We start from the raw sequence: 14,250 nt of genomic DNA on the forward strand, positions 1-14,250 counted from the left end.
ACTGACCCGACAGTGCGGCGCTCCCTCAGTAATGCGCTGGCAGCATCAACCTGAATTACGGGAACAAGTCTCCGGAGTGAAGCTGTAACCGCCGTCCATCGGAGTGGGAGGAGAGTTTGGAACCACAAAGGAACGACATCCCACAGGTGGGCAAAAAACAGAGACCCCACCCACCCCCGACACAATGTAAAGACAGCAGTTTACAATCTGATTATTTTACTGAAATCCCGTTCGTTTATGTAGAAATACAAATGGAAACAAAGTCCTCTTCTGAAATTTACAAAGACGTTTCCTAATGCTGACGTTTTAAATGAAAATGAATAAATTACAGTTCAGTAACAAACAGCAGACAGCGTAACTTGGGAACAAGAGACTGCTGGTAGCTTGCGACTAAGAGGGAAGCAACGCTGAGCAAGTCTTTCGAAAACAGCTCGTCCGAGTTAACTGGGTGGAGAAAGTCCAGGGGATATTGAACCACGCAGGGCATCGCAGCAAAGCATAACACACACACACACACACACAAGCAAGCTCAGTCAGGAGCTTCATCAGGGAGGTCAAATTGACCAGACTGCTGGAAACGACTCTACTTTTGCAAAAAAAACCATGGAACAGGTTGAACTGACTAGTTTTAAGAAAAGCTATACTTGTATGTAGTTATCAAAAATGTTAAACCTACCCTCTGCGCCCACCCCCCCCACCCCCCCCCCCCCCCCCCCCCCCCCCCCCAATAATATCAGCCTGTCAGTGCAGGAGCAAACAAAGCCCCCAAACAGGTTGAAGAATCAGTTTCCACCTCATCCCACAGCGATTCCCCCAAAGTATTAGACATCCAAATTCGAATTTTCTCTTCCTCCCATCTCATCCCCCAATATATTCCTTATTCAGGTCAAGAGCCTCAAAGCTGGAGTTGAGGCCACGATCTAACCAAAAAACGGGACAGGCTCCCCCCCCCCCTCCCCAGGGGGCTGAGCAATCCACTCCTGTTCCTATGCATCTACGCCAGCCATCCCGCGGTCTCTGGTAGAGGCCACCAATTTACAGACAGCCCAACGTCGGGACTCAAACTTTCCGCAAGCACGCACGAGACCCCATGACATCTGGGCAAAATTGGAAAGTCGGGTTCCGGGAGGTCAAAGAGTGAGCACCCCACTCAAGATCCTGCAGAATTCCATATATATTCCCAGGACGCTGATCAAGGATATAAACTCCTGCTCTCCGCCCCACCCCCACAATCCCCTTCAACTAACACTAGAGGACAGGCACAAGTCTCAACTCGCCAGCGTTCAAACGGATGCCTGTGCCAGCTCGGTGGGGGAGGCTCCTGGCTCGGTTTCCCCAGTCGCAGGGGTTAGATCATCTCAGCTGGGACAGTCAGTTAAGGCTCACAAGGAATGAGCACTTAAACGAGGCACTAAATGGGGACTGGCGCACACTGTTGCCCAGTCAAAATATTTGGGTACACAAGGAGGGGGGCAGTGAGGAGAGCAGACACAGAGAAAGCGAGGGCTCCACACAACCAACGTCCTACTATCCCCATTTAAAAAGACTTAAGCGCCTGTTCTCCCTCTGCAGAACAATCCCTTTTCAAAACAAGGCGGCTACAACTGGCACAATTGTCTTGCAGGACGACTGCTCAGGGGCTACGAAGCAGGGGCTGCTGCGACAGTCAGTTCCTGTCGGCATACTCGTCGTTCCTTTAAAGCTGCACGTGCCCGCTTGGGTTCACGCCAACACTGCCGAGAGCGCGTTGAGGGGGAGGGGTTGGGAGACGCACGTGCAAAGCGTCCCGCCGCCTGTTTTCTCTACTCATTGCGCCCACCCAGAAGACCCAAAGCAAGCGGGAAGGATCAACGGTGCGGGAGTTGCCAGAAACGGAAAGATAAAAATAAAGACGGGACCTTGTCCGGCCTTGCCACTGCGCGGCAAATCGGGAAAACCGATGGGAATTATCAAATGAGAACGGGGGAAGAAAAAAAAAGACACACCCGGTCGAGCAGCCAGGGACTTGCCAGTGCACAGTCGAGATGATTTTTTGGGGGGGGGGGTGGCAGGAGCCCCGTCTTTGGAGGTGGGGGGGGGGGGGGGGGGGGGAGGGGGGAATGCAGAGATTTCCCAGCAGTGACTGGCGGCTTGGCTCCAGCAAGTCAATGCAAAAAAATATATCTATATATATATATATAATATATCTATAAATTTCCTTCAAGAACTTGGAGAGAATAAGTTGATGGCTTGAGGAGGGATTGTGACGAGGGTAGGGCAGGCGATGATCCCCGTGTCCGTCTAAGTATTGTAAATCCAGTGAAGCAGCTGGGATTGTTGGTGGGGATCCAGGAGAGAAGTGGGGGTGGGGGGGGAAATAAACGAGGAGGCTCTCCTTCCTTCGAACCTCTTACAGCAGGAGACAGGGGTTTTTGTTCCTCTGCTTCTTGGCCTGCAGGGCAGCACGGGTGGCCAGCTCGAAGACCTCACGCACCCCGTCCTTCGTCTTGGCCGAGCACTCCAGGTAGCCAAAGGCGTTGATGCGGCTTGCCATGTCCTTCGCCTCGTCAGGTTTCACTGGCTCCTGAGGGAAAGACGGTCGAGAGGGGGAAGAGAAAGAGAGAGAGAGCATAAGAGTGCAAATCCAGCAAATAAATCGGCAGCACCCCCAACGGAGAGCAGGCGAGGGGGAAATAAGTGTTAACCTGAACGGCCACGGGACTAGTCGCCTCACCTGCTTCATTTTGGCCAGCTCCCGCCTCGTGTGTTCATCGCTGCGGAGATCCTTCTTGTTGCCCACCAGGATAATGGGAATGTTGGGACAGAAGTGCTTCACCTCGGGGGTCCACTTCTCAGGGATATTTTCTGTCACCCCCACCGAGAGAGAAAGGTGGGGCGGGGGAGAAAAAAAATCACAAAAAACACAAGTTTAAAGGCACTGGTCCGAACGATTGGAGACATGGTGTTCGGGTCAATTTTTTGTTGTTAATCGGTAGTCAGTCAGCAAAAGCACAGGAGTCGAGTTGGAGAGAGGAAAAGGAGGAAACTCCTCGCACAAGTGGAGATGCAAGACTGAGGCGCTATGGCGCCACCACTGGTGGAAGGCAGCAAACACAGCGTGACACGTTGACATAGGCATTTCTCCATTAGAAGAGCGGGTAAAAAGGAACTCAGACCAAAAGCGCAGAACGGGAGGAGACCTTCTGCCCCTCTTGTCCGTTCCGACACTCAATCAGACCGCAGCTGTATCTGGACTCCATCTCCCCACCTCGATTCCCTCACCCGACAAAAATCTAGCAACTGAATTGTCAAAGCTGATGCCCGGCCTGTTCTGGGGGAAGAGGGGTCGAGGTTTCTACTCCCCCTTTGTGTGAAGAAGTGCTTCCTGACATCACCCCTGAACGGCTTGGCTCGAATTTTAAGGTTCTGCCCCTTGTTCTGGACTCTTCCCCCCCCCCCCCCCCCTTCTCTCTATCGACCCCATCGAATCCTTTAATCGTCTTAAACACCTCGATTAGATCACCCCATAAGCTCCTGCATTCGGGGAAATACAAGCAGAGGGAAGAGAAAGGAATTTGTGAATAAAACCTGAAAATTACCTAAACTGTCAGGGCTGTCGATTGAAAAACACATTAAAATAACATCGGTGTCAGGGTAGGAGAGGGGTCTCAGACGGTCGTAGTCTTCTTGGCCAGCCGTGTCCCATAGTGCCAGCTCCACCTGACAAACATTGAAAGGCAAGCATTAGTAATACCCGACACACTCCCGAGCTGAGCCACGCAGCAGCCAGGAAGTTCGGCACGTCAGCTGGTGGACCCACAAGCTCGGCCTCACCCCCTCCAATCGGGCCAGGGCATGCGGGTTCCTCAGGTACCCTTCTGTACGCTGACTGGCGCCACAGAAGAGGCTGCAGCTGCCCACCCCGAAGTGCCAGGCTTTTCGAGAGATGAGGCTGCATGGCGATCAGGTGCAGGAAGCTGTGCCATCCCGCTCCAAGCGCAGAAGCCTGGAAGGCAGGCGCTGTGCCCCTGCCCTTGCTGCAGATGCTGCTGCTATGGAAGGATTTCCAGGTCAGGGACAGGGGGTGAGCCGCCCCACACACACACTGCAACTGACTGCAAGAGCACAATAGACGTATGCTGCAGGACATGCTTCACGGGGAATTGCCAACCTGTAGTTTTTAATTTTTTTTAAATTTAGAGATACAGCACTGAAACAGGCCCTTCGGCCCACTGAGTCAGTGCCGACCAAGAACCACCCATTTATACTAACCAGACAGTATTCCCATATTCCCTACCACCTACCTACACTAGGGGCAATTTACAATGGCCAATTTACCCATCACCTGCAAGTCTTCGGCGGTGGAGGAAACCGGAGCACCCGGCGAAAACCCACACGGTCACAGGGAGAACTTGCAAACTCCGCACAGGCAGTAACCAGAATTGAACCCGGGTCCCTGGAGCTGTGAGGCTGCGGTGCTAACCACTTCGCCCCAATTGGTAGTATAAAGTGACCAATTCACCCCCCCTCCACCCACCCCACGCCCGGACCCCCATGTTACCCAGGGACAGTCTAGCTCCCCCGCCTGCCCACCACCCCACAGTATCGAACAGTGACAGACCTGTCCCCACCAGCAATGTACAATGTTATACAGTGACAAACCTGCCCCCACTGGTACTGTACCCCAGTGTTACACAGTGACAGACCTGTCCCCACCAGTACTGTACCCCAGTGTTATAGTGAAAGACCTGTCCTCACCAGTACTGTACCCCAGTGTTATACAGTGACAGACCTGTCCCCACCAGTACTGTACCCCAGTGTTAGTGACTGACCTGTCCCCACCAGTACTGTACCCCAGTGTTAGTGACTGACCTGTCCCCACCAGTACTGTACCCCAGTGTTAGTGACTGACCTGTCCCCACCAGTACTGTACCCCAGTGTTACACAGTGACAGACCTGTCCCCACCAGTACTGTACCCCAGTGTTATACAGTGACAGACCTGTACCCACCAATACTGTACCCCAGTGTTAGTGACAGACCTGTCCCCACCAGTACTGTACCCCAGTGTTATACAGTGACAGACCTGTCCCCACCAGTACTGTACCCCAATGTTATACAGTGACAGACCTGTACCCACCAATACTGTACCCCAGTGTTACAGTGACAGACCTGTCCCCACCAGTACTGTACCCCAGTGTTATACAGTGACAGACCTGTACCCACCAGTACTGTATCCCAGTGTTATACAGTGACAGACCTGTCCCCACCAGTACTGTACCCCAGTCTTATACAGTGACAGACCTGTCCCCACCAGTACTGTACCCCAGTGTTATACAGTGACAGACCTGTCCCCACCAGTATTGTACCCCAGTGTTATACAGTGACAGACTTGTCCCCACCAGTACTGTACCCCAGTGTTATACAGTGACAGACCTGTACCCACCAGTACTGTATCCTAGTGTTATACAGTGACAGACCTGTACCCACCAGTACTGTACCCCAGTGTTATACAGTGACAGACCTGTCCCCACCAGTACTGTACCCCAGTGTTACACAGTGACAGACCTGTCCCCACCAGTACTGTACCCCAGTGTTATACAGTGACAGACCTGTACCCACCAATACTGTACCCCAGTGTTAGTGACAGACCTGTCCCCACCAGTACTGTACCCCAGTGTTATACAGTGACAGACCTGTCCCCACCAGTACTGTACCCCAGTGTTATACAGTGACAGACCTGTCCCCACCAGTACTGTACCCCAATGTTATACAGTGACAGACCTGTCCCCACCAGTACTGTACCCCAATGTTATACAGTGACAGACCTGTACCCACCAATACTGTACCCCAGTGTTACAGTGACAGACCTGTCCCCACCAGTACTGTACCCCAGTGTTATACAGTGACAGACCTGTACCCACCAGTACTGTATCCCAGTGTTATACAGTGACAGACCTGTCCCCACCAGTACTGTACCCCAGTGTTATACAGTGACAGACCTGTCCCCACCAGTACTGTACCCCAGTGTTATACAGTGACAGACCTGTCCCCACCAGTATTGTACCCCAGTGTTATACAGTGACAGACTTGTCCCCACCAGTACTGTACCCCAGTGTTATACAGTGACAGACCTGTACCCACCAGTACTGTATCCTAGTGTTATACAGTGACAGACCTGTACCCACCAGTACTGTACCCCAGTGTTATACAGTGACAGACCTGTCCCCACTGGTACTGTATTCCAGTGTTATACAGTGACAGACCTGTCCCCACGGTACTGTACCCCAGTGTTATACAGTGACAGACCTGTCCCCACCAGTACTGTACCCCAGTGTTATACAGTGACAGACCTGTCCCCACCAGTACTGTACCCCAGTGTTATACAGTGACAGACCTGTCCCCACCAGTACTGTACCCCCAGTGTTATACAGTGACAGACCTGTCCCCACCAGTACTGTACCCCAGTGTTAGTGACAACCTGTCCCTACCAGTACTGTACCCCAGTGTTAGTGACAGACCTGTCCCCACCAGTACTGTACCCCAGTGTTATACAGTGACAGACCTGTCCCCACCAGTACTGTACCCCAGTGTTATACAGTGACAGACCTGTCCCCACCAGTACTGTACCCCAGTGTTAGTGACAACCTGTCCCTACCAGTACTGTACCCCAGTGTTAGTGACAGACCTGTCCCCACCAGTACTGTACCCCAGTGTTATACAGTGACATACCTGTCCCCACCAGTACTGTACCCCAGTGTTATACAGTGACAGACCTGTCCCCACCAGTACTGTACCCCAGTGTTAGTGACAGACCTGTCCCCACCAGTACTGTACCCCACCCCAGTGTTAGTGACAGACCTGTCCCCACCAGTACTGTACCCCAGTGTTAGTGACTGACCTGTCCCCACCAGTACTGTACCCCAGTGTTAGTGACTGACCTGTCCCCACCAGTACTGTACCCCAGTGTTAGTGACTGACCTGTCCCACCAGTACTGTACCCCAGTGTTAGTGACTGACCTGTCCCCACCAGTACTGTACCCCAGTGTTAGTGACTGACCTGTCCCCACCAGTACTGTACCCCAGTGTTAGTGACAGACCTGTCCCCACCAGTACTGTACCCCAGTGTTAGTGACTGACCTGTCCCCACCAGTACTGTACCCCAGTGTTATAGTGACAGACCTGTCCCCACCAGTACTGTACCCCAGTGTTACACAGTGACAGACCTGTCCCCACCAGTACTGTACCCCAGTGTTACACAACTACATTAAACTCCATCTGCCAATTTTTTGCCCACTCACTCAACCTATCTCTTTCCCCTTGCAGATTCCTTACATCATCATCACAACATGCCCTCCCATCTATTTTTGTATCGTCAGCAAATTTGGATATATTCCCCCTCCTCCAAGTCATTCATATAGATAGTAAATAATTGAGACCCTAGGACTGATCCTTGTGGCACTCCGCTAGTTACATCTTTCCAACCTGAAAAAGACCCATTAATCCCGACTCTCTGTCCTCTGTGAGTTAACCAATCCTCAATCAATGCTAATACATTACCCCCAATACCATGAGCTCCCATCTTGTACAAATATCTTGTGTCGCCTTATCAAATACCTTCTGGAAATCCAAATATACTACATCTACCCATTCCCCTTTATCAACTCTGCTTGTTATATCCTCAAGGAACTCTAGCAAATTTGTTAAACATGATTTCCCCTTCACAAAACAATGTTGACTCTGTTTGATTGCATTAAGCTTTTCTAAATGCCCTGCTATTTCTTCCTTTATAATGGACTCTAGCATTTTACCAATGACCGATGTTAGGCTGACTGGCCTATAGTTTCCTGCTTTTTGTCTCCCTCCCTTCTTGAACAGGGGTGTCACATTTGCGGTTTTCCAATCCACTAGGACCCTTCCGGTGAGTTCTGGAATATTTCAGCCAATGCCTCCACTATCTCTGCAGCCATTTCCTTTAAAACCCTTGGATGCAGGTCATCAGGTCCTGGCGACTTGTCTGCCTTTAATCCCATTAGTTTGTCAAATACTTTGTCCCTCGTGATAGAGACTGTTACAAGATCTTTCCTCCCATTAGCTCCTTGCTTATCTGATATCTGTGGGATGTTTATAATGTCCTCCACCGTGAAGACCGATACAAAATATTGGTTTACATTATCTGCCATTTCCCTGCTCCCCGTTATCAATTCTCCAGTCACATCTCCAAGGGTCCCACACTCACTTTAGCTACTCTCTTTTTAATACCCGTAGAAGCTCTTGCTGTTTGTTTTTATATTTCTTGCCAAATTACTCTCAATCAATTTCCTCCCCCTTTATTAGCTTTTTAGTCATCCGCTGCTGGTTCCTAAAAAATCCCCAATCCTCTGGCCTATCACTAGTTTTCACTGCTTTGTATGCCTTAGTTTTTTTTTTTGAGTGAATACTCTACTTGACTGCCTTGGTTAACCACGGGCGGTTCATCCTTCTCATCGAGTCCTTCTTTTTGACCGGGATATAATTTTATAAAATATCTGCCACTGCTCATCCACTGACCTTCCCCTTAGTCTATTTCCCAGCCCGTTCTTTCTTCAGACCTCTGTAATTGCCCTTGTTTAAGATGAGGACACTGGTCTGAGACCCGAGGTACACGCCCTCAAACTGAATTTGAAATTCGACCATGTTGTGATCGCTTCCCCCCCAGACGATCCTTAACTATGATATCTCTTATTAATCCTACCTCATTACACATTACTAGATCTAAAATAGCCTGTTCCTGGGTAGGTTCTGCAACATATTGCTCCAAGTAACAATCCCTCATGCACTCTACAAATTTGTCATCCATGTTACCTCTGCCAAACGGATTTCTCCAGTCAATCTGCAGATTAAAATCACCCATGACAATTGTAGCGCCCTTCTTACACGCCTCCGTTATTTCCCAATTTATACTTTGTCCTATAGCGAGGCAACTCTTTGAAGGCCTACAGACAACTCCCACCCGTGACTTCTTCCCCTTGCTATTCCTCATTTCCACATCATGATCTATTGCACTGATATCACTACCCACCAGCTCAGATACTTTCCTTTATTAACAAAGCTACCCCACCTCCTTTTCCTTTTTGCCTATTTTTCCGGGACGAATACCCTTGAATATTGAGTTCCCAGTCTTGGTCACCCTGTCTCTAAAAGCTATCAAAACAGATTCATTTATTTCTATTTGTGCCGTCAACTTATCTAGCTTGTTACAAATGCTGCGCACTTTCAGATAAAGAGCCTTAAGCTTTGACTTTTTGCCATTATTACTCATTCTGATTCTAATTTCTGCTGCACTCGGTTTATATTTTCTGCCCCTTCCTGTCACACTTTGATTACCGCTCACCTCTTCACTACCCTGCACCTCTGCTCTCTCGTTTCTTTTTGATTTTTTAAACTTCCCTTCAATTGAACCCTTACCCCCCCCCCCCCCCCATTAATTACTTCAAAGTCCAATCTGCAACCCTAGTTGTACAATTCACCAGGACACTGATCCCAGCATGGTTCAAATGAAGCCCATCCCAATGGAACAGCTCTCCTTCCCCAGCACTGGTGCCAGTGCCCCATGAATTGGAACCCATTTCCCCCACACCAATCTTAAGAGCCATGCGTTTGCCTCTCTAATCTTATTTACCCTATGCCAATTTGCACGTGGCTCAGGTAGTAATCTGCAGATTACCACCTTTGTGGTTCTGCTTTTCAAAATTTAGCCCCGAGCTGCTCATAGTCCCTCAGCAGAATCTCTTCCCTAGTCCTATCTATGTCATTGGTACCTACGTGGACCACGACAACGGAATCCTTCCCACTCCAAGTTCCTCTCCAGCCCAGAAGAGATGTCCTTAACCTTGGCACAAGGTAGGCAACACAGCCTTCGGAACTCTCTATCTTTGCTGTAGAGAACAGTATCTATTCCCCTAACTATGCTATCCCCTATTACCACTACATTTCTTTTTTCTCCCCCACTCGAATGGCACTGAACCACAGTGCTGTGGTCAGTTTAGTTTAGTTTAGAGATACAGCACCGCAAAAGGACCTTCGGCCAACCGAGTCTGTGCCGACCATCAACCACCCATTTTATACTAATGCTAATTGAACCCGGGTCACTGGAGCTGTGAGGCTGCGGTGCTAACCACTGCGCCGCCCATCCTGCCTGCAGTCTGTGTCCTCGCACACAACAGGAGCAAGAACCTTGTACCTATTGGATAAGGGCACTGGCTGAGGCTCCTCCAAAGCTAAATTCTGGATTCCCATACCTGCCTCACCAGTACTGTCCCCCAGTGTTATACGCGACAGGCCCTTCCCCCAGTGTTATACAGTGACAGACCTGTCCCCACCAGTCCTGTACCCCAGTGTTATACAGTGACAGACCTGTCCCCACCAGTACCGTACCCCAGTGTTATACAGTGACAGACCTGTCCCCACCAGTACCGTACCCCAGTGTTATACAGTGACAGACCTGTCCCCACCAGTACTGTACCCCAGTGTTATACAGTGACAGACCTGTCTCCACCAGTACTGTCCCCCAGTGTTATACAGTGACTGACCTGTCCCCACCAGTACTGTCCCCCAGTGTTATACGCGACAGGCCCTTCCCCCAGTGTTATACAGTGACAGACCTGTCTCCACCAGTACTGTCCCCCAGTGTTATACAGTGACAGACCTGTCTCCACCAGTACTGTCCCCCAGTGTTATACGCGACAGGCCCTTCCCCCAGTGTTATACAGTGACAGACCTGTCCCCACCAGTACTGTCCCCCAGTGTTATACAGTGACTGACCTGTCCCCACCAGTACTGTACCCCAGTGTTATACAGTGACAGACCTGTCTCCACCAGTACTGTACCCCAGTGTTATACAGTGACAGACCTGTCCCCACCAGTACTGTACCCCCAGTGTTATACAGTGACTGACCTGTCCCCACCAGTACTGTACCCCAGTGTTATACAGTGACAGACCTGTCCCCACCAGTACTGTACCCCAGTGTTATACAGTGACAGACCTGTCCTCACCAGTACTGTACCCCAGTGTTATACAGTGACTGACCTGTCCCCACCAGTACTGTACCCCAGTGTTATACAGTGACAGACCTGTCCCCACCAGTACTGTACCCCAGTGTTATACAGTGACAGACCTGTCCCCACCAGTACTGTACCCCAGTGTTATACAGTGACTGACCTGTCCCCACCAGTACTGTACCCCAGTGTTATACAGCTCAAATTACTCATGGCTAACACATGTTCCGAAAAGCTCAGTCTACCTTTGGACGGCTGGAAGTGCACAGACTTCAACGTGGACACAGCATTTAGAAAATTACGATGCTGTCAATAAAGCTATTCGACCCTCCTCAAAAATTCGGTTACTGGCAATTTAACTCCCCTGCCTGCTCCAATTACCGTGGGTCAGGATGCCACTGGGATGGTGATGCCTGCCCAGTTGAGTTGCCAGTGCCGCCATGAACCCTTGTTGGCCAACTACTGGGTGGGCCCTGTGGAACAGCGGAAGGAGCCGTGACAGGGCAATCAGAGATGGGTACAACGAACGCCCGTTTGCCGGGGTGGGTGCTGGACAGAGAAAGTGAGGAACAGAGGCAACGAAGCTAAGCCGCTCGCAAACAGCGGCCTTCCCAGCTCCTGTAGCGGATGGCACAGGCGAGCCTAGTGTTAGGCCATCTTCGGTGCGTGATTTAGGATCACTCGCTGACGACACGCAGATTGCGGACGGAGATGTAGTTAACGGACGTTGCCTGTTGCCCCAGTGAATGGTGAGCGCAGGACTGCAGGGGAAGGTCCATAAACTAACCTCGGCAGCAAATCTGGCTAATCACCAGGTCAAACACAAGCTCCTTCTTTCCATTGGAGTTATTCAGCATGTTACTGTGCGTGGCACCTTGCTGTGCACAGGATGGATACTAAATCTGCTCGCCTAACAAGCCACCTCACTTTAAAATGACTTCACCGACTGTGAGACGGTTTGGGGTGTCATCGTAGGACGGTGTATAAATACAGCTCCTCCCCTCACGCACCTGCTTGCCGTCCACTTCGATGTCTGCCACGTAGTTTTCGAACACGGTCGGGACGTAGACCTCTGGGAACTGGTCCTTGCTGAACACGATCAGGAGGCACGTCTTGCCGCAGGCCCCGTCGCCAACAATCACCAGCTTCTTGCGGATCGCTGCCATCTCTGCGCTGGAACGAGAAACAAAAGCCGAGGATTGACTCCCCGCCACACGGAGGTTGTGTTAAAACTGCGGGGTCGCCACCGCCACCCCCCCCCCCCCCACAACCCCCGGCGGCGTGCTGGGGCGCAGCTGGCGGCCGACGAGGGGCTGTGAGCTTAAACTGCATCGGTGGCGCCCTCTTCCTTGGCGTTCTGAGCTTTGATGGCACGGATGGGAGATCTCTCAGTCAGACTGAGGTGGTGAGCAGCGGATCAGGAATCCCCAACAGGTCCCTGGCTCGATCAGGGTCGAGCTGGTTAATCTCAGCCAGGGTGGTCGCCGGGGGGGGGGGGGGGGGGGGAGAAGGTCCGGCACAATCGGCCTCAGAGGCAGAAACCGGCCACGATTCCTACTCCTGATCCAGGGGGTCCGACTGGTAAGTGAAGGGGCAAGATGCTGGCACTGGGATGTACCAGCTGGGAGGCACGCAGACACTCACCTCTCCCAAGTCTCTTTAGGAACTGAGGCAGCAACACAGGCAGATCGAGAGGGAGACAGGGAGGCACCTACACGGGGGTGGGAGGAGGAGGGGGCACAAGGAAGAGGCGGAAAGGGCAGAGTTCAGAAGGTCCAGTCGATGTGGCTATGCGGGGGTTCCGGGATGGGCAGGAAGTGGCGCGTCGGCAGAACCCGTGCGGAAGTCAGGAGGGCGGCGCGGAAGTGACGTCCGGGCGGAAACCGGGGGGGGGGGGGGGGAAAAAAAGAGTGCGAGACCCACCCGGAAGTGAAGGCGACCCGGAAGTGACGTTCGGGCGGAAGCGGGCCTATGCGAAAGTGCGGCCTTACCCCCATCTTCAAACGCAAATAAAACAAAATGCAAATTTTTTTTTTAAAAAGAAACGGGGGGAAAAGGAGATTAAAAATCAATTCTTAACACACAACGTTATGAGGAGAAAGTCGGGAGTGGAGGGAGAGGGGGGGAAATAAAAGCCTCACACGCTGACAGGAAACTCAATCCAGTCGGACATTTTTTTTTTTGGTTTCATTTTTTCCCCTTAAAATAAAAAAAAAATAAATTTAAAAATAAAAAGGGCCGGAGAGAAGGTGGGGGGAAAGAAAACAAAAATAAAAAACATTTTCTTGAAAATGAGAGAGATTTTTGTTTTTTTTAAAAAAAAAACACCTCCAGAGCGCGGGCGGCCCAAACAACGACGACTTTATTTTTTTTAAAAAGTAACAGACGTTCGAATTCCCAACGGTCGAACGTTCGAATCCCCCCCCAACGTTCGAATCGCCAACGGTCGAACGTTCGAATTCCCCCCCCAACGTTCGAATCCCCAACGGTCGAACGTTCGAATCGCCAACGGTCGAACGTTCGAATTCCCCCCCCAACGTTCGAATCCCAACGTTCCAAGCCTCCCCGCCGGCCGGCGACTATCTCTCTCTCTCTTATATATGTTTGCACACCGCTGAAGCGAGTAGAAACTTCCTCCAACAACTTTTAACGAACGAATCAGGTACAAATCTACCTTTTATTTTCTCAAACACCCCCCCCCCCCCCGCCCGATGGGGGGGAGGGGGGGAACCGCCCTGAATTTTTTTTTTGGACCCCGCCTTCCCCTTACCGACTCGATGTGTTGTGTTATCCGTGTTTCATACGATGTATTTTTTTTTCTCCCTGTTTTTTTTCTCCCCCCTTCTTCAATTGAGAGCCGCCGCCGCCGACACAACCTAACTTGATGTTAGAGGGCGGGGTTTTTTTTCTTTCCCCCCCCCCTTTCTCTGATTGACGCCGGCTCCTCCAATCGGCAGCCGGCCCGCCCCGCCGCTCGGCCAATGGGGCGGGCTGCGAGGAGGAAAGGGGGCGGGGGCTGGGGCAACCAGCAGGTTTGGTTGCGGAGCCGTGGCCCCGCCCCCCCCCCCCCTTCCCTGAACCCGTGCGGGTGGGGGGACGAATGAGGAGGAGGAAGGGGCGGGGCCACTGGGTGGGGAAGTGTGTGTGTTTTGGCTGGGGGGGGGGGGGTCGGGGAATTGGAGCAATACGCAGACCCCTCCTCCCCCCCCCCTGTTATGAGCGGCAGGGGGCGCTGC

At 51.5% G+C, this 14,250-nt stretch overlaps 1 protein-coding gene across 4 annotated transcripts; it reads right to left on the reverse strand.

Moving 5' to 3' along the window:
• Positions 1–705: 705 nt before the first annotated feature.
• LOC137358241 (rho-related GTP-binding protein RhoA-C) lies at positions 706–13,898 on the reverse strand. 4 transcript variants are annotated; one of them, XM_068024136.1, is made up of 5 exons: positions 13,343–13,410; positions 12,025–12,187; positions 3,579–3,699; positions 2,714–2,844; positions 706–2,563 (listed from the first exon to the last, which is right to left on the reverse strand). In XM_068024136.1, exons 2-5 carry the CDS (start codon positions 12,178–12,180, stop codon positions 2,390–2,392), a joined length of 582 nt encoding a protein of 193 aa, XP_067880237.1. In that variant the 5' UTR covers positions 12,181–12,187; positions 13,343–13,410; the 3' UTR covers positions 706–2,389. The 4 variants fall into 4 exon arrangements, with proteins under 4 accessions (XP_067880237.1, XP_067880233.1, XP_067880235.1 ...); XM_068024132.1 differs by lacking the exon at positions 13,343–13,410 and adding an exon at positions 13,785–13,898 and having other exon boundaries at positions 707–2,563; XM_068024134.1 differs by lacking the exon at positions 13,343–13,410 and adding an exon at positions 13,689–13,776 and having other exon boundaries at positions 707–2,563.
• Between the last annotated feature and the right edge of the window lie 352 nt (positions 13,899–14,250).

This window comes from Heterodontus francisci, chromosome 49 (genome assembly GCF_036365525.1).
Source record: "Heterodontus francisci isolate sHetFra1 chromosome 49, sHetFra1.hap1, whole genome shotgun sequence".
Taxonomy (NCBI): domain Eukaryota; kingdom Metazoa; phylum Chordata; class Chondrichthyes; order Heterodontiformes; family Heterodontidae; genus Heterodontus; species Heterodontus francisci.

Excerpts from the sequence above, each read along its gene's own strand:
- LOC137358241 (XM_068024136.1), bottom strand. The coding sequence starts at position 12,180 with ATGGCAGCGATCCGCAAGAAGCTGGTGATTGTTGGCGACGGGGCCTGC. Across the intron at positions 3,700-12,024 it reads TCGAAGTGGACGGCAAGCAG|GTGGAGCTGGCACTATGGGA; the intron begins GTGCGTGAGGGG and ends AATGTTTGTCAG. Across the intron at positions 2,845-3,578 it reads CGACAGCCCTGACAGTTTAG|AAAATATCCCTGAGAAGTGG; the intron begins GTAATTTTCAGG and ends TGGGGGTGACAG.